This window comes from Mirounga leonina, unplaced genomic scaffold (assembly GCF_011800145.1).
Source record: "Mirounga leonina isolate KUSES-001 unplaced genomic scaffold, KU_Mleo_1.0 Mir_82, whole genome shotgun sequence".
NCBI lineage: Eukaryota > Metazoa > Chordata > Mammalia > Carnivora > Phocidae > Mirounga > Mirounga leonina.
This window is the reverse complement of record NW_023270825.1, coordinates 8,302,038-8,319,943: the sequence shown is the minus strand read 5'-3', so window position 1 is coordinate 8,319,943 and position 17,906 is coordinate 8,302,038. Positions and strand designations below refer to the sequence as shown.

At 52.5% G+C, this 17,906-nt stretch overlaps 1 protein-coding gene across 4 annotated transcripts in view; it reads left to right on the top strand.

Annotated features, from left to right (window-relative positions):
- The window catches only part of BDKRB2 (bradykinin receptor B2), a 29,148-nt gene extending 15,590 nt beyond the window's left edge, over window positions 1-13,558 (top strand). Inside the window, exons 2-3 of one of the 4 annotated variants that reach the window (XM_034992231.1) lie at window positions 6,360-6,470; window positions 9,853-13,558. In XM_034992231.1, the coding sequence (XP_034848122.1) occupies window positions 9,860-10,957 (1,098 nt within the window). In that variant the 5' untranslated portion in view covers window positions 6,360-6,470; window positions 9,853-9,859 and the 3' untranslated portion in view covers window positions 10,958-13,558. Of the gene's footprint in view, window positions 1-6,209; window positions 6,324-6,359; window positions 6,471-6,491; window positions 7,357-9,852 lie in introns of those variants that run through there. The other 3 variants (XM_034992230.1, XM_034992229.1, XM_034992232.1) reach the window with 3 other exon arrangements.
- Window positions 13,559-17,906: the final 4,348 nt, after the last annotated feature.

Below are 17,906 nucleotides of genomic sequence, written 5' to 3'. Positions count from 1 at the left end.
AAGAAAGAACAGGGGGTCTGGGTACCAGGATTCCAGGACTGGCTTCAGGGTTGAGAACTGCCACTAGCTGGCTGTGTGTCCTGGGAAAATGCTCACCATATCTGGGCCTCTGTGTCCACTTCTGTAATGTGAGGGGGTCTGATGAAATGCTCAAAAGCCCTTCCCACTCTAATATTCCAGGATCCTGTCAGGTTAACCTAGAAAGTGTTTCAGGGGCGGAAGGAAGATGGAAGAAGGAATAGGCTTGGTCCAAGAATCCCATGCTTCAATTAAGACAGGTCCTCAGGCTCTGTCCCCAACAGCCCCAGTCCTGTGAGTGCCTCCAGACCCCCAATCGCCTCTGGTCTGCACCAAACCCCTAAAAGCCACTCACTCCAGCAGGAGACAGGCAAGGCCTCCGCTCAGGTCGCAGGCCAGCACTTACTTGCTGTGTGACTTCAGACATCTCATCACCTCTCCAGGCCTCAGTCTTCCCTTCTGTAAAAGAGGGTGGGAGTAGGTTGAACGCTTTCTTTTTAAGGAACATTCTTTCCTCCAATAAAATTGTGTTGCGTTAACCTGATACGGGGCAGAGAGGAAGGGAACGCTGACATTTACGGAGCATTGAATATGTGTCGAGTTGGTCTAAGCACTTTGCAATCATTAACCTCCTTACACTCCCAGCAACCCTACAAAGTCGGTGCTATTAAAATCCCCATTCGATGGATGAAAAAGCTGAGGCCTGGAGGGGTTCAGCTGCTTGTCCGAGATGATACACAGCTAATAGGTGTTGAAGCTGGGATTCTGACCTGGTTGGATCTCAGTCATGAAACCCGGGTCCCTGGTCATTCCAACCCCTTGGGGACATCTCCAGGGTCCCATCCATGCTCTTCCACATTCTCATGTGTGCACTCGCGCGCACGCGTGCACACACACACACACACGCCCTGTGGCTGCCCCTCTGTAACCCACCCCCCAAGCTTGCTGCTCAAGCCCCAAACCAAAGGCCCAGGGACTGCCGACTTCCCAGGCCTGTGCCGGTTCCCCAGCCGGCTGCAGCCACCCCCACACCCAGACGGGGGAACAAAGGCAGAGAAAGAGGTGGGAGCACAGGAAATGTCCTGGGGGGCGGGGGGGACAGGGGAGAGGCAACGTGGCTGGGGCACGCTGACCTTAAAAATAAGACTGTCAGCGGCTTAACCAGCAAAATGGTTCACTTGAGAACAGCAGAGAATTGCAGTTTGGGACACACGAGCTACTGCAAAACCCTGGTCAAGCGAAGAGAACAAAGAGGAGAAACGCCCTTTCACAGCGGGAAGGGCCAACTTCCGACGGCTGATATAAACAAAAAGCCTATTGGAGTAAACTTGGAGGGGTCCAAGCATAGTGGCTTCTCATTGGCTGAGCTGTGACTGTCTCTCATTGGCTGGGCTGTTGCTGGGCAAGAAAACAATCTTCGTTCTTTCTGCCGGAGTCCTAAGGCGCAAACTTCTTTCTGCCCAGGGTGCATGCTGTCTGCTGGGTCTGCAAAGGGCTGGGAGGAGTGGTGTGGTGTGAGAACTCCCTAACCCTGCTGGCCTCCTGACCCCATTTTGCGTTTTTATTTTTTATTTTATCTGGGAAAATATTTATTATCTTATTTATTTGTCTTTTCAAGTTTTTATTTCAATTCTAGTTAGCTAACATATATGGTAAAATTGGTTTCAGGTATAGAATTTAGTGATTCATCACTTAACATCAATACCCAGGGCTAATCCTAACAAGCGCCCTCCTTGATACCCATCACCCATCTAGCCCATCCCCCGACCCACTTCCTCTTTAGCAACCCTCAGTTTGTTCTCTATTGTTGAGAGTCTCTTACGGTTTGCTTCCCAATCTCTCTTTTTTTTCCTTCCAATATGTTCATCTGTTTTATTTCCTAAATTCCACATATGTGTGAAATCACAGGGTATTTGTCTATGACTGACTTGTTTCATTTAGCATAATACCCTCTAGTTCCATCCAGGTCATTGCAAATGGCAAGATTTCATTCTTTCTGATGGCTGAGTAATATTCCAGTGTGTGTGTGTGTGTGTGTGTGTATTTATACCACATCTTTACCCATTCATCAGTCAATGGACATTTGGGCTCTTTCCATAGTTTGATTTTTTTTTTTTTTTTAAGATTTATTTGACAGAGAGAGACACAGCGAGAGAGGGAACACAAGCAGGGGGAGTGGGAGAGGGAGAAGCAGGCTTCCCACAGAGCAGGGAGCCCGATGCGGGGCTCGATCCCAGGACCCTGAGATCATGACCTGAGCCGAAGGCAGACGCTTAACGACTGAGCCACCCAGGCGCCCCTAGTTTGATTATTTTGATAATTCCGCTACATCAAGGTGTATGTGTCCCTTTGAATCTGTCTTTCTGCATCCTTTGGGTAAAGTGATCCCATTTTATTTTTTTATTTTTTTTAGAGCAGAGGGAGGGGCAGAGGGAAAAGGAGAGAGAGAATCTCAAGCAGGCTCCCCTCTGAGCGTGGAGCTCAACACGGGGCTCAATCTCACGACCCTGAGATCACGACCTGAGCCAAAATCCAGAGTCAGGTGCTTAACTGACTGAGCCATCCAGGCGCCCCCAAACCAACCCCATTTTAAATGAAGTTTTCCTTTATTCTGTTGCACAGGCACTAGGAAAATATATTACATGAAAACGGTTTGGAATAAAGGAATGGTTTCATAAATAACAATAAACAAATGCAATGCTTTTCTGAAAGGTGTCTTTGTGACAACCACAGAACAACATGGAAAAAATTCCCTTGGATTCCACGTAAAACCACAGGAGACAAAAGGATGGTTGCATGTGGCTATGCATAGGGCTAGAACTCTGGGAGACTTGAACATGTTTAAATGCTGTTTACTGTGGTTATATTATCTTATAAAACACAAAGGGCAGGTGGGATTGGTGTTAGGATGTCGGATGAAGTTGCCCAATCATGAAAACTTCAAAACCCAATGTGGGGAAAAGAAGCCAAACATGCTGAACAGAATAACCTGCCGTAATAAGCACAAGATAAAGACTGAATGAGGCCCCGGGCATCCGAGGGCGAGCAGAGTGCCGAGTCAGGCAAGTGAGCCCTTCCCTCTGCTGCAGAACGCACTGGGGCCTCGGCTCCTCTTGCCTTTTCTGTAAATGTTTCCAAAACATTCCAGGCCCGTAGAGTGTGCAAATGTCGGAAGAGCGCACGTGATGGAATTGGGTCTTCTGATTCTGCTTTCTAGGAGTTCCTAGGATGGGGGTTGACTTCCCAGAACCCCATCCTTCCCCAGAGATGGCTTTGACCTTTTTTCAGGGCAGGGGAGAAAAGGGTCCCTTGGAAACTGTGTGCCCAGGCCGCACACGCTTCTCCCCGGCTGCTGAGGCCAATAAGGCGCAGAGGCCCACCTCCTCCCCTCTCCGCCAGTGTTTACTATGGCCCAGACTATTCCCTGGTGACCGGCTATAAACAGCACTCTTACTGGGACTCATGGTAATCAGAGTTTAGAGAAAAGCATCTGTTCTGGGGAGGTGTCCAGGAGAGCGCTCTACGATGTGACTCCAGAGCCCTCGGTTCTTTCTGGCCCTGGCCTTGACTCCAAATTGCTGGGTGGTCTGAGAGATTCCACTTATTCAAGGAGCGAGTGTTTTTTCAAGAGATTGGGACACGCAAATCAGTGCAGGCACAGCAGAAAGTGGGAAGATGAAGGAGGCAGGGCTCTTCCCTCTGGGGATACTGAATATAATGGGATAGATGGCCACACAAACACACCACACACACACCAGACACACATACACAAGGCCAAAGAAGAACACCCACACTCACGTAGAAACTAGAACTACAGTCTCACGGTTTCCCTGGATCCACAGGCCGGCTTTGTTTTGAAAAAGAGATCGGGCACCTGGGTGGCTCAGTTGGTTAAGGGACTGCCTTCGGCTCAGGTCATGATCCTGGAGTCCTGGGATCGAGTCCCGCATCGGGCTCCCTGCTCGGCAGGGAGTCTGCTTCTCCCTCTGACCCTCCCCCCTCTCGTGTGCTCTCTCTCTCATTCTCTCTCAAATAAATAAATAAATAAAATCTTTAAAAAAAAAAAAAGAAAAAAGAAAAAGATCAGTATTTCCAGCCATTAGCCAGCAATTAGGATCTGCCAGCCAGATCCAGGAACACCCCAGCAGGCAGACAGAAGGGAGGGCAGTGAGGAAACGCTGGGCACTCCCCAGGGTGACGGAGTGGGAGGCCCTGGGTCACCTGTGCACCTGTCACTGTCCCTGTGGAAAAGAGAAGCCTGTGGGCAGGCTGAGGTCCCTCAGCAGGAGAGGGAACCCCACGGGGCAGAGGAAGGTCACCTTGCTCTTTCTCAGCAAGCAGCACAGAGGAATGAATGATTCGAATACATGACCTCTGACCTCCAGTTGAATTTTCTTCTTAGGGGCCAGGGAGGGCCACCCAAAAAGGCAATCTACGAGGACTTTCTTCCCTTCCCCAGATCCCACTCCTTGAAGGATCAGCAGCACTTTGCTCCCTGTTGCTCCAAGTTCCAAATCCTGACCTCAGCTCAGCTTAGGGGTTCTGCTAAACCTTTTCCAGATGTTAACTATCTTCTGCCTCATTTCCTGCTTACCAGCTCAGTCTCTTCTTTTTCTAATGTGCTCTCGTATTTCCTGAATTGTCCGCTGCCTTACCTCCACTCCCCACAACTAAACTCGGAGAGCGGGCTTCTAGAAGCCTGTGTGCCTGCTCTTTGCACAGGCTGGAACCTGGGGCTGGGCAGACCCACGGCTACACGCATCTACACGCACGTGCACCCAGGCACCCAGCTATTCACTCCCTTCCCGGACAGAAGCAAGAGGGGGGGACAGGAGCAAGAAGTCCCATGAGATGGGGGAGCGAGCTCAAGGTCTGGACAAGAAGGCGGGGGTCTAAGCCCTCACCCCCAGGTCTGGTCGGCAATGGCACTTGGAGGAGTCTCTGCACCCCACCTCCTCTGCAAGGCAAGCCCACAGCTGATGCCTCCCTCCCCGGATGGGAGTACAGTGGATCCTTGAAGAAAGCGGGGGTTAGGGGTGCCGACACCCCTCCCCGTCATAAATCTGCATCTAATTTTTTACTTCCCCCAAACTTAACTGCTGATAGCTTACCGTGGACCCGAAGCCTTCCTGATAACATGAACAGCCGGTTAACACAGAGGTTGTATGTTATATGTATTATATAGTATCCTCTTACAATAAAGGGAGAACAGTATCAGGAAGAGAAATTAACATTTACAGGGCGGTACCGTATTTACTGGAAAACATCCGCATGCGTGGACCGCAGGCGGTTCCAAGCTGGGCTGCGCAGGGATCAGCCACACAGAGGAAAGGGAAGAGGGATGGAGAGAGGCTTTGTCAGCAGAGCGCCGCTGGGCAGAAAGGCTCACATCTCTCAGAACTTGAGAACACACTAGAGCAGGAACCACCAAAATGGGTTGGAACTGCTCGTCCCCAGCGGCCTTTCTCCTTAGGCTCGAAGCCCTGGGGACCCTCCAGCCCAGGCCTCTCCCCTGAGCTCCGGACCCACTCAGGGCCCAACAGCTACTTACACTCCCACCTGTGAGTTTCAGAAGCATCTTACACCAGGCATGTCAGCTTTCCTCTCTAAACACCCCTGGGATTCATCCTCTCCAGCCTCCACCATCCTGCTCCCAGATGAACGGGCAGAACCAGCTAATCAGTCTCCCTGCCTCCACGCTGCCCCTGCCACAGTCCTGTCCCCTCCTTCCCCCAGCAGCCACCAGGGCCTAACACATATCCACAGCAAGCTTCTCCCTGCCTCAGGGCCTTTGCACCTGCTGCTCTTTCCACCCAAACATCCTCCTCTCCACCATCATCCTTTTATCCAGTTTCCTCCTACGTACCCTCAGGTCTCAAAATAAATATCCATTCATCCCCCACACCAGACTGGTTTAGGACTCCGTGTTACATCCTGTCATGGGATCTTCATTTCATAGCATTTATGCCAGTTTTCAATTAATTAGTGACTAATTCAGTAGCATGTAGCTAATCCTTTGGACCATACGCTCCTGGAGGACAGGACATTGTACCCTTAGGTCCCTAGCACCCCGTATGCCATAGCTGCTTAATAAACATTTGTTAAGTGAAGGACTCCAGTTCCCTTCCCTGGTGGAGAGTACGTGGGTTTTATGGTCCCCAGCCACCATCTAACTGTCTTTTCTCCCCCAGTCAGCCCAGGAGCCTCACTTACATCCCACTCTGAGTCCAAATGTTCTCCACGTGGAAAAGATCGATGTTCCTGTCTTTTCATAACGACCCTGTGCCCACCACGGCCTCTTTCGGGTAAGTCAAAAGAGTTCCTTGGTTTACTCCTCACAGGAGAGGGCCAGACAGCCTGGAGAAGACCTGGAGAACATGACCCTCACCTCCTGGACAACAGTTGAAGCAACAGGAGAGGTCGAATCCACAGACGAAAACTCTCAGGGGCTGGTGAGGCCACTGTTCAAATCCCCATGGGCCTGGTGGGAGCAGAGGGAGTGGAGTGTTCTGTGGGGTTTGGCGGGGCATAGGGATGCCAGAGGAAGACGCAGTACCAGTGGTCACGTGCGAGCTATCCCAAATGAACTTGGAAATGAAGAGAGTGACATTCTGACGTCCACACCCAAGGAATCAGACAGAGATGTGCCAGGTCACCATAGAGACTGGAAGTCTCCAACACCCATCTGACATCTGGTGGAAGGCCAAGTCACTCTAAAGAGAGAATGTGGGGAGATCTGACCCCGAGTGGAAGCAGAGGATAGGGAGGGTCGGTCCTCAGGGGGCAGTGCCGGCCCGACAAAAGGGAGAAGGGCCCAGCCCGGCCTCTCAGCCCTGTGGGGGGTGCAGCCTACTATGCCGACGACCAGACAGCCACGGGGCACGTGACCCCTAGTTACGCAATCCCCAGGCCCCCTCGGACGACCCCATGGCTTCTCAGAGCTAAACTAGGGGCCCGGGGCCATCCCGTTGGTGAGGGACCATACTGCTGGGAAGTGAACAAGCAGCAGCTGGTGCCATACTTCAGTCTCTAGAGAGCCAGACCCTGAGCCTGGGGCATGGAGGAAGTGGGTTTTCTGTAGCTACAGAAACGGGGCCAAAGGAACTTAGGGCTCAATGGGGACGGCTTGTCTCTGTTCCATGATGCCTGGGGCCTTGGCTGGAATACTCAAAGGCTAGGGCGCCAGGATCAACCAAAGGCTTAACTGGGACCAGAAGATCTGCTTCCAAGTGGCAAGTTGGTTCCTCTCCACGTGGCTGCCTGAGTGCCCTCACAACATGGCGCCAGCCTCCCCCACAGAGAGCAACCCAAGAGGCCAAGGAGGAAGCTGCATTGCGGGTTTGTTTGTTTTTTTAAGATTTATTTACTTTAGAGAGAGAGAGCTCGGGGGCCGGTGGGGGCGGGGGCATGGTGGAGAGGAGCAGAGGAAGAGGGAGAGAGAATCTCAAGCAGATTCAGTGCTGAGCTTGGAGCCTGACTCCGGGCTCAATCTCAGCACCCTGGAATCACGACCTGAGCCGAAACCAAGAGTCAGACGCTTAACCGACTGCCCCCCACAGGAGCCCCTGCAATGCGTTTTAGGACTGGCCGCGCGAGTCATACACTGTCACTGCCACCACGAGTGGGAAGCAAATCACTAAGTCTGGCCACATTCACTAGGAGAGGAACTAGACCCTACCTTTTGAAGGGAAGGGTAGCACAGAATTTTTGGACACGCTAAAACCACCACTCCACCAGAAGGATCTTTCTAGAATGTTTTCTCTATTCCATCACTCCCTCCTTGAATCCCTCAGGGATGAAGCCTCAGTTTCTTAGCAGCCAGTGATGACTGTCCTTTTTCCCTTATTCATCCCATCTCCTGCCACTTCCCGCCTCCTTGTCCAACATCTAGTCCGCCTTCCAGAACATGCCAGAGGCTTCTCCACTCTGCAACTCCGCTCAGGCTGCTCCCTCTGCCTGGTCTGTCCCCTCTCCTTTGTTTTTGTTGCTATGTGTGTTTGTTTTATTTTTTAATTTTCTTATTTGAGTACAGTTGACACACAATGCTACCTTGGTTTCAGGTGTAAAACACAGTGATGCAACTTCTCTATAAATCACGCTGTGCTCACCCCAAGTGCAGTTGCCATCTGTCACCGTATGACGCTGTTCCTGCTTGCTCTCCATTGACATGTTCCTCATCCTTGGAGACCCAGCTCCAGAGTCACCTCCAACCTTCTCCCCCCACCCCCCAATTCTGTGCCCCATGCCCTTCCTTCCAGCCCATGGCATTCATCACACTTGGGAGCTTGGGCAGGGCGGGGGACACGCAGTACTCGCCTCTGGGTCCCTACAGCCACACGGAGCTCAGCACGGAGAAGCTCAAGGCCCATTTAAAAGATAAATGCATTGATGAATAAGTTAGTCACAGGTGCCCAGTCTGGCCACTGAAAACCAACCAGCTACTCCTGGAAGTAGAGGGGGTTTTTCCTAGGAAATCCCAGAGGTGAACCACAGATCCTTTCCCATGAACTGTGGCTCAATTCCTCCCCTACGAGCCTGCCCAGGAAGGAATCGCCCTCCCAGAAAGAGCCCCTCTAACGCCACCTTCCCTCCCCCAGCCCACAGGGCACTAGGAAAATGTCCACTCAGGCCTGCCCTCTGGGTTGTGCTTTCTGCTTTCAATGTATCTTCATACCCACTCTTTGATTCGAACCTTGCAACAGCCATGCAAAGCAAGTCAAGAAGAGAGTAATACTCTACACCAAAGGAAACAGAATGGAAGCTCAGAGAGGTCAAGCAATTTGCCCAAGACCACACAGCTAGAATTGGAACCCGTATGTGTCCAAGCCCCATGCCTCTTTGCTGAAGGTAGAGATGAATTAGCCTTAACGGCGACACTTCTAGAAAATGAACTGCCCCATGGTCTGAGTCTCACCCAAGAGTGAAAGAGGAATCAGTGGGTTAATTATAACCTCACTAACACAGGAGCAAGGAGAGTGTTGTTGGTAGTTTAATAACCACAAAAATAGAAAATTATTCATGTTTATTGAACCAAGTGCAGAGGTTGGGGCTTTTTGCACACTGCCTTGGATTCCCACCACAACCCTGAGAAGTAGATTTTGTTATTTCCATTTTACAAGGTAGGTCATTGAGGTTCAGAGAGGTTCATTAACTTACCCAAGGTCACACAGCTAATGAATGAGCTGGGATTTGAACTCAGGAAGACTACCAGGTTCCAAAGCCCCTGCCCCCCCTTTCCATCATGCAACCTCTGATTATCATCAATACTTTGCTGATGAGGGTTCTGGAAGCACAATGCTGCCTTCTGCCAGAAGGAGACAGAGTGTGGGCAGATGGGCTGTGGTCTCGGAGCCAGGCTGGAATCTCCTTGTCTGGCATGATATCTTTCTTCCCCTCTAATCAATTACTCACCAAGCCCAGGCCATGAGAGGCTGAAAGATGACCAGCTCCCTTGGGAGGGGCCCATGCGATAAGGAAGGAATGAGGAATGTGCACATATCCTCCTATCACAGAAGCTTCGAGGAGGTCCAGCGTCCAAGACTGTGATTGTCAGTACTGGTGATGGACGCTGGCCAAGGAAACACCCCAGGGGAACCACGAGGCAAAGACCATGAGCTCTCGGCCTAGCCCAAGGAGACGGGGTACCTCTCAAAGATCCCGGGGAGTCTGGGGTGCCCGGACCCAAGTCTCAGCGTGTGGCAGAAAGGGCCTGAGTGCCACTCCCGACCTCGCTTCTGGAAGCTGCCTGCTGATCGCCCCCTTCCTTCTGCATCAGCTGTTTCTCCTGCCTCTTGTGACTTGAGGTGTAACAGCTTCTTTTCCACTTTCTTTCAGCACAGAAATGCTCAACATCACCTCGCAAGTCCTTATGCCCACCCTCAACGGGACCGTGACCAGCACCTGTGTCTACTCTGACTGGTGGAACTGGCTCAACACCACCCAGGCCCCCTTCCTCTGGGTCCTGTTCGTGCTGGCAGCCCTGGAGAACACCTTCGTCCTCAGCATCTTCTGCCTGCACAAGAGTAGCTGCACGGTGGCCGAGATCTACCTGGGCAACCTGGCCGTGGCGGACCTGATCCTGGCCTGCGGGCTGCCCTTCTGGGCCATCACCATCGCCAACAACTTCAACTGGCTTTTTGGGGAGGTCCTCTGCCGTGTGGTGAACACCATGGTCTACATGAATCTCTACAGCAGCATCTGCTTCCTGATGCTGGTGAGCATCGACCGCTACCTGGCCCTGGTGAAGACCATGTCCATGGGCCGGATGCGCGGGGTGCGCTGGGCCAAGCTCTATAGCCTGGTGATCTGGGGGTGCACACTGCTCCTGAGTTCGCCCATGCTGGCCTTCCGGACCATGAGGGAGTACAGAGAGGAGGGCCACAACGTCACTGCCTGCATCATCAACTACCCGTCCCGCACCTGGGAAGTGTTCACCAACATCCTCCTGAACGTCGTGGGCTTTCTGTTGCCCTTGACCATCATCACCTTCTGCACAGTGCAGATCATGCAGGTGCTGCGGAACAATGAGATGCAGAAGTTCAAGGAGATCCAGACAGAGAGGAAGGCCATGGTCCTGGTCCTAGCCGTGCTGGGGCTGTTTGTCATCTGCTGGCTGCCCTTCCAGATCAGCACCATCCTGGACACGCTGCTGCGCCTTGACATCCTGTCCGGCTGCTGGGACGAGTACATGGTCGACGTCTTCACGCAGATCGCCTCTTACGTGGGCTACAGTAACAGCTGCCTCAACCCGCTGATGTACGTGATCGTGGGCAAGCGCTTCCGCAAGAAGTCCCGGGAGGTGTTCCAGAGACTGTGCCAGAAAGGGGGCTGCGTGCTGGAGTCCAGCAAGATGGAGAACTCCATGGGCACGCTCCGGACCTCCATCTCCGTGGAGCGCCAGATCCACAGACTGCCAGAGTGGGTGGGCAAGAGCCAGTGAGGGGGCGCCCCCTGGACCCCTGCTCCTGTGTGCCGGGCCGAAGGGACAGTGGCGCTTCAGGATGTGCCCGGGAAGGAATGGAAGCCATGCTATGGGTGTGACCTCGGGCAATAAGTCGGCGTCTCTGGGTAAACCCAGGAGCATCACTGCTGCCCTGCCCAAGCTGCAGTGAGCCAGGCCGTGAGGATGGGGTGACCTCACGCACAGCCAAGGGCTCCATACACATGACAGTATTATTGTTCTCATCTGCTGCCACCCCTGGACCAGTCTGCATCCTCCCGGGAGTGGAGGGGGCCTGGGGACAGGAGTGACTGAGCTTCCCTCCCACGTGGTGTCCTGCCCTGCTGCAGCATGCCGGCTCAGACCTCCGGGAGAATGGCCACCCCAACTCTGGTGCCCCGGCTGAGTGCATGGGGGGACCTGGCTGGGGTTTTGTCTTAGGTCTCTTAAATCTACCCAGCTGGGACTCTGGAGGATGATTCCTGAGATTAATGAAGGTTTAACTCTGAGGGATCCCTGGTAAGAACCCAGAGACCAGGATTCCATCACTTCCCGGGCCCATGGAAAAGACGGTCTGTGCCAAAAAAGAACTCGGTGAGCACTTAGCTGGCACTTGCTGTTTACACAGCATTGAGCACCACGGGCAAGAGGCAAGAAAAAGAGTATAATCTCTGCCTTGAAGGAACTTGCAAACTGGAACGGGGATGATTGGGTATTGGCAACTACCAGAAGGCTGTTCTGCGACCAGACATGGTCAAGCAAGGCACTGGGGGCGGTGCAGAGGTGAGGGGTGAGGAGCCTGCCGCGGGCCGGCCCTTAACTAGTGGCACATTGCTTGATCCCTGCCTGTTTCCTCGTCTGTAACACCAGGGTGTTGTGAAGATTGAAAGAGGCAAAGGCATTAGAAGTACTCTGAAGGGAGGAAAGGTGCTATATAAATGTGTGGCTTTATTATGCACACAGAACAGAAGTAAATTTATTGTGATGCCACAGCTTTGCCGCTAATGACCATGTAAAGCGCCCATCAGTGTCTGCCACATAGTAGGTGCTCGATAATGTTAACTGCCTTCCACCGTTCCTTCCCATACTCTGTCCCTCCCACCCCCACCCCAACACACACACACACACACACACACACGAGCATTTTGGGGGCAGGCCACCCGTTCAGTGTTTGATTTGTGATGAGCCCAAGAGATTTCTGATTGAACTTACTCAGGGAATCCACATGCTCAGACCCTCGCTGGGGGTGGGCAGTAGTCGGGAGCAGTCCAGGCCTGCCTACCATTGTCCCTGTCTCAGCAACCAAGGGCACCAACCAGTGGTTTATAATAGCGGCAGACCAATGATTTGGCACGAAGGTCACTGACCCCAAAGCACTGGTCCTGGGACCAAGCTCCCCTAGAGGCCTGAGCGGCTCATGGGTGCCGGCAGCAGCCCTGGGTCAAGAGGGCTGGCTAGGTCCGGGCAGCTGTGACAGTGAGGAAGCCCTGGGGCGGGACCCACATGATAAGCACCAGAACAACCGGTACTTTGCTGAACGGAGAAGGGAGAAGGGAGAAGGGAGAAGGGAGAATGCCCTCGCCCAAGAGACCAGCAGTCGGCACTGCAGAGGGGCGGGGCTCTGCCTTCTCGGGGCGGGGCGGGGCGGCGGTGGGCGGGGCGATGCGTGGGGCCGGGCAGGTCTCAGGGGTCAGGCCGCAGGAAGCTAGACCAGCATCCTTGGCCGGAGCCTTAAGAGACATCCCTAACCCCAAGCCCAGCTCCTCCAGGGAGGATTCATTTCTTTTTTCCCACATGTTTCACAGTCTGCCTCCTGGGGCCAGCCCCGTGCCAAGCCCCATGGGGAGTATGGAGAATGCACCCCCCAGGGTCTGACATCAAGCGGCAGAGAACCAGGGCAGGGAGGGGCCAGCTCAGCAGCAGTGGAGTTCCTAAGGTACGAGGCACCTGGGCAGCGCTCATTCGCTCTATAAAATAAGTGGATACGTCTTAGCAAGCTCTCTCTGGAGAAGATGGAAACCCAAAAAGGACCGGGAAATTTTGGAGGGCAAACAGCCCATAAACCCTCATCAAGCCAGCTCTAGATTTTAAAACAAAAAGGATCAAAAACGATTCCCAGGCTTTGTTCCCCTACCACACACACCCCTCCGTCCCAGGAAACATACACACTCGTAGCTGGAGAAAAAGAGTTGAATAAGAAGTAGCAACGGTTTAGTATTTGAATGAAGTTACACAGGTGCACATATTGTGGAATAAAAAAGAGGTGTGCTTTGCAAATGTGTAGCGCTCATCCATCAGCCAGCCTGTGATGGTCTAAAGGTCTTCTCTGAGCAGAGCCGAGTCACAGCTCTGGGACCCTAATGGTCACTTAGGGGTTGTCTCGTGGTCTGAGGAGCAATCAGTCTGTGACAGGGCAGCCGCCCTATGGATTGTGTCAACACTGTGATAAAGAACATCTGGCCCTGTGATAAAGAACATCTGTCCCGTGACAGACCCAAAGAGCTGTTACATTGTAAAGAAGGCGCATTTCACAATGAGAAACGGATGAAATGTGTAAACATGTGTCTTTTTCCATAGAGCTTAATAAATGGATGAAGAGTTTTTTGCAGAGCTTTTTCATTTGTTACAACTCTGGAACCCCGGAGTGTTGTGAGGACAGTGCAATAGGCAGTCAGAAGCCTTGAGGGGGACGGGAAGGGTCATTATTTCCACTCAACCTATTTTAGGGCTTCTGTCCTACAGAACAGTGGTGTCCAAGCTTCTATGATTGTGTATCCCTCTAAGTAAAGGAATTTTGATTATACATACCCAGTATGTAAACTTACTAATATGTATTAAAATGTAGGCTCTAGGGCGCCTGGGTGGCTCAGTTGGTTAAGCAACTGCCTTTGGCTCAGGTCATGATCCTGGAGTCCCGGGATCGAGTCCCGCATCAGGCTCCCTGTTCAGCGGGCAGTCTGCTTCTCCCTCTGCCCCTCCCCCCTTTCATGCTCTCTCTCTCTCTCATTCTCTCTCTCAAATAAATAAATAAAATCTTTAAAAAAAAATGTAGGCTCTAAAATATACTGAATCAGAAATGTAAGGATATTCAATAGGGTTTGATACTTTCCCCCTCCTACATCCCTACAGTGGTAACTCATCACCAAGCTTTCATCAGGTGCCGGTGGGACCCCATGAGGACCTAGAAGCATAGGGATGACAGTGAGTCAATCACTCAGGCATGCAATACATTTATTGAGTGCCTTCCATGTGACCTCCCCTTCAGATCAGGAGTGTCTTCCACAATGTCTAGGGTAAGTAGTTGTCTAGCCACTGCTTGCATAATCCCAGTGATGGGGAACTCATTATCCACTTCATTTGGGGGAACTTTTCATTATTCATGTATTCATTCATTCACTCATTCATTAAAGAAAACTTGTATTCTGTGTCTACAAAAATGGCACCACTCTGTCTACACATCCAGCCACCCGTGCCAGAAACATGGGGCTCATCGGTAAATGCACCCTCTCCTTTATTCCTTCTACCCAGTGGATCAGCTCCTCTTTTAGATCCCACCTAAGGGTTTCCTGGACCTGTCTACTTCTTCCCTTGTCTAACCTCCGTCTCTTATTGCTGTTCCCATCTCTGATTCTGACCACCACCGTCTGCTAATTCTTATTCTCCACTCTGCAGCCAATGATGTGTTTTAATGCAAATACAACTGGACAGGGGCTATAAGCCCAAAGACCAGTGTTTAGGAGCTAAGGCTTTGGAATCAGGCAGATCTGGATTCCAGTTCTGGTTCTGGCCAGAGCTCTTATTTGTTGTGTGGTCTTGAACATCTCACCGTTTCTGCGTCTCCATGTTCTCATCTGTGAAATGGGGATAATAATGGTATCTACCCCATAGAACTGTTAACAGGATTCACATAGAAAGTGTTTAGCACAGTGCCTGGTAGAGAGTTGGCACTGGACCCATGTGGGCCACCATGATGGTGATGATGGCCATGAGGAAGATGGGGAGGGTGATGACCACAGTCTCTAATGAGAAATTCTGCAATAGTGTCCCACCACTCTTGGGATGAAGGTCCACATCCATAATGTGGTCTGCAAGATCCATCATGAGCCGGTCCTGCCTTGTCTCTTTCCCTCTCTCTACCTCCTGGCTCATTCTCTACCTCTGGCCCCAGTGTCCACAACTGGATAGAGTCCAGCAGGTTTTCCATTCCCCTTCCAGTGCCTACCCTTCCCACTCAGCCTGCACCCCTCCCTTCCCAGCAGCTCTGAACTTGGAGAAAGTGGCCCACAATTGCCCGAGGGAGCTCACTCATCCAAGGGACTTGGTTCACAGATGGGAGCCTGACTCAAGGAAGTCTGCACTCTGGAAGAAGCCACCTGGCTGGAACTGTGAGCAGGGCTCTGGGCAGGTGGAAACAGGCTGGGAGAGCCTTGCTGCCACCTCCCTCCACCCAGCCAGGCAACATGAGTGGCCTCTCCCCTCCTGACCCTCCGTGGCCCCAGCATGCTGGTGTGATGGGGAGAAGCCCAGGTGGGCTGCCCAGCCCCTGAGTCTGCCCCGGGGCCGAATGGGTGAGGACCTGGTGCAGTGGTGCAAACTGATCCTCAGTGACCTGGCGGGTCACTTGTAACTTGCCAAGGCCACACGGTTCCTCAGGAGGGGGTTCGGGAAGCCCACCTGGTCTTGGTGGGCTTGTGCCTTAACCGGGGGTGAGGAATCTTGTCACCAGGAAAGCCTTCAAGGTGCCTTCCTGCGTGAAGAGCTTCTGAGCGAGCGCTGGGGCTGTGTCTGCCCTAATCACCAGACCGCATCCTGTCGGCCTTGGGAGTACTTGTCTCGGGCAGAATCGCCTCCCCAGGGGCTGGCGGCTGACGCCTGACCAGAGATATTCTCCATCGCAGCTTTACTGAGCTATGATTCACATGCCAGACAGTTCGCCCATTCCAGCAGCTTTTAGTTTATTCTCGGAGCTGTGTGATGGTCACCGTTCTCTGATTCCAGAACACATTCATCACCGAAAAGTGAAATCCCCCATCCCGCCCCGGGAGCCACTAACCTTCTTTCTGTCTCGAGACTTGCATCTTCTGGACATTTCATATGGACGGAATCATACACCTTGTGCCCTTTGTGGCTGGCTCCTTTCACCAGGCTTACACAGAGATGTAATATTTAATGGTAGGGGAAGAACTGTGGAGGTCAGGCCTTGAGTCCCTACCACACCACTAACTCACCGTGTGATCTTGGCAAACCACCCCCACCGTGGCCTTTGGCCTCCGTTTCTTCACCTGTAAAATGGGCAGATAACACAATAAGTATGCCTATCTCCCCCAGAGCTAATGACTCTGAAAAGGGGGCTCTATAAACTATAAAGGGCAGAACCAACATGACAGGGACCGCCCTGGGCTTGGAGCCAGGATCCTGGTCCCCATCCCAGCTCTGCCACTCCTGGCTGTGGGAATTTGGACAAAGCCAGTTAAGTTCTCTGCGTTTCGGTTTTCTCGCCTATAAAATGAGGATCAGGTGCTTTGAAGAATAAGACAGATCAAAGTGTTCTCGTGGGCTAAATAGGGTTCCCTCCCCCAACAAATGCACATCCACCTGGGACCTCAGAACATGATCTTACTTGGGAATAGGATCTTCACCCAAGTCATTAAGTTAGGATGAGGTCATACCAGATCATGGTGGGCCCTATGTCCAATGAGTGGGGTCCTCACGAGAACAGGAGAGACATACAGAGACACAGAGGCCCTCAGGAGATGTAGGCAGAGTTTGGAGTGATGCTTCCACAACTTCGGAGAGTTTTTCAAAAGGAGGATCCTGAGGCCTTTCCCAAGATCCCAAGATGTTAGGGGCCGATCCAGGCCCCCAGAGGGTGTGCATCACAGACCTGCTGGCCCAGGACCAGGACCGTCCTGTTCCCCTCTTCCTTAGGGAAGGCCTTCCTAGGCCCCAAAGGCAGGCTGATTCAGGGCATCTCAGGCCAGGCTAAGAAGAGGCCACAGGGCCTGGCTCCTGGCTTCCAGGCAGCCCGGCCACCAAGCCCACCCTGGTGGAAGGTTGTTTACGGACAGCCCCACAAGATGACCCAAGACAGGGCTGAGGCTCCTCTGGATGCCCCCTCCCCGCTGAGTCACCTTCCGAGGCCCACTCAGCAGGCCAGCCATGTCTGCCTGTTTCTTCTCTGGGGTCCCGGCCAAGACGGAGGATGGCTTACGTAACCCCTCCTTGTGCAAGAGCAAAACAATACTAGGCCAGCTCCCGCCGGCTGCTGACCAAGGGCCAGCGACATCGCCACTGTGGCTCACCTGATCCCCAAACTCTGAGAAGGGGCCCCCCTCACAGGCTCAAAAACCGAGGCTTCAGGAGGTGGCATAGAAACTGGTCCTAGTTTGGGGCGCCTGGGTGGCTCAGTCGTTAAGCGTCTGCCTTCGGCTCAGGTCATGATCCCAGAGTCCTGGGATCGAGCCCCGCATCAGGCTCTCTGCTCCTTGGGAGCCTGCTTCTCCCTCTCCCACTCCCCCTGCTTGTGTTCCCTCCCTCACTGTCTCTCTCTGTCAAATAAATAAATAAAATCTTAAAAAAAAAAAAGAAACTGGTTCTAGTTCCCCTGGCTCGATGGTGAGGGAGCTGAGATTCAAGCTCTGCGGCCCAGACTGGCCTGCCCCGAATTCCAGACCAGACCTGAAGACCCAGGCCCTGCTTCCAAATCAGATTTTTCCCCAAAGTATTTGTCCCATCTGAGGAAGACAAAGCACTGAGACCCTGGCATCCTGACGGCTGAATTTCTTTTCAGGGCAATCTGACCCCTGTCCTCACACTCCACAAAGAAGGACAGACCCTGTCATTGTGAGAACTGGTCATCTCCCCTTGGCGCCCCCACCCCATCAACTGCCCGAATGCTTTCTCTTCGGTTCAGTTCTAAAATCAGTTTCTCCTAGAACTATAGAGCTCA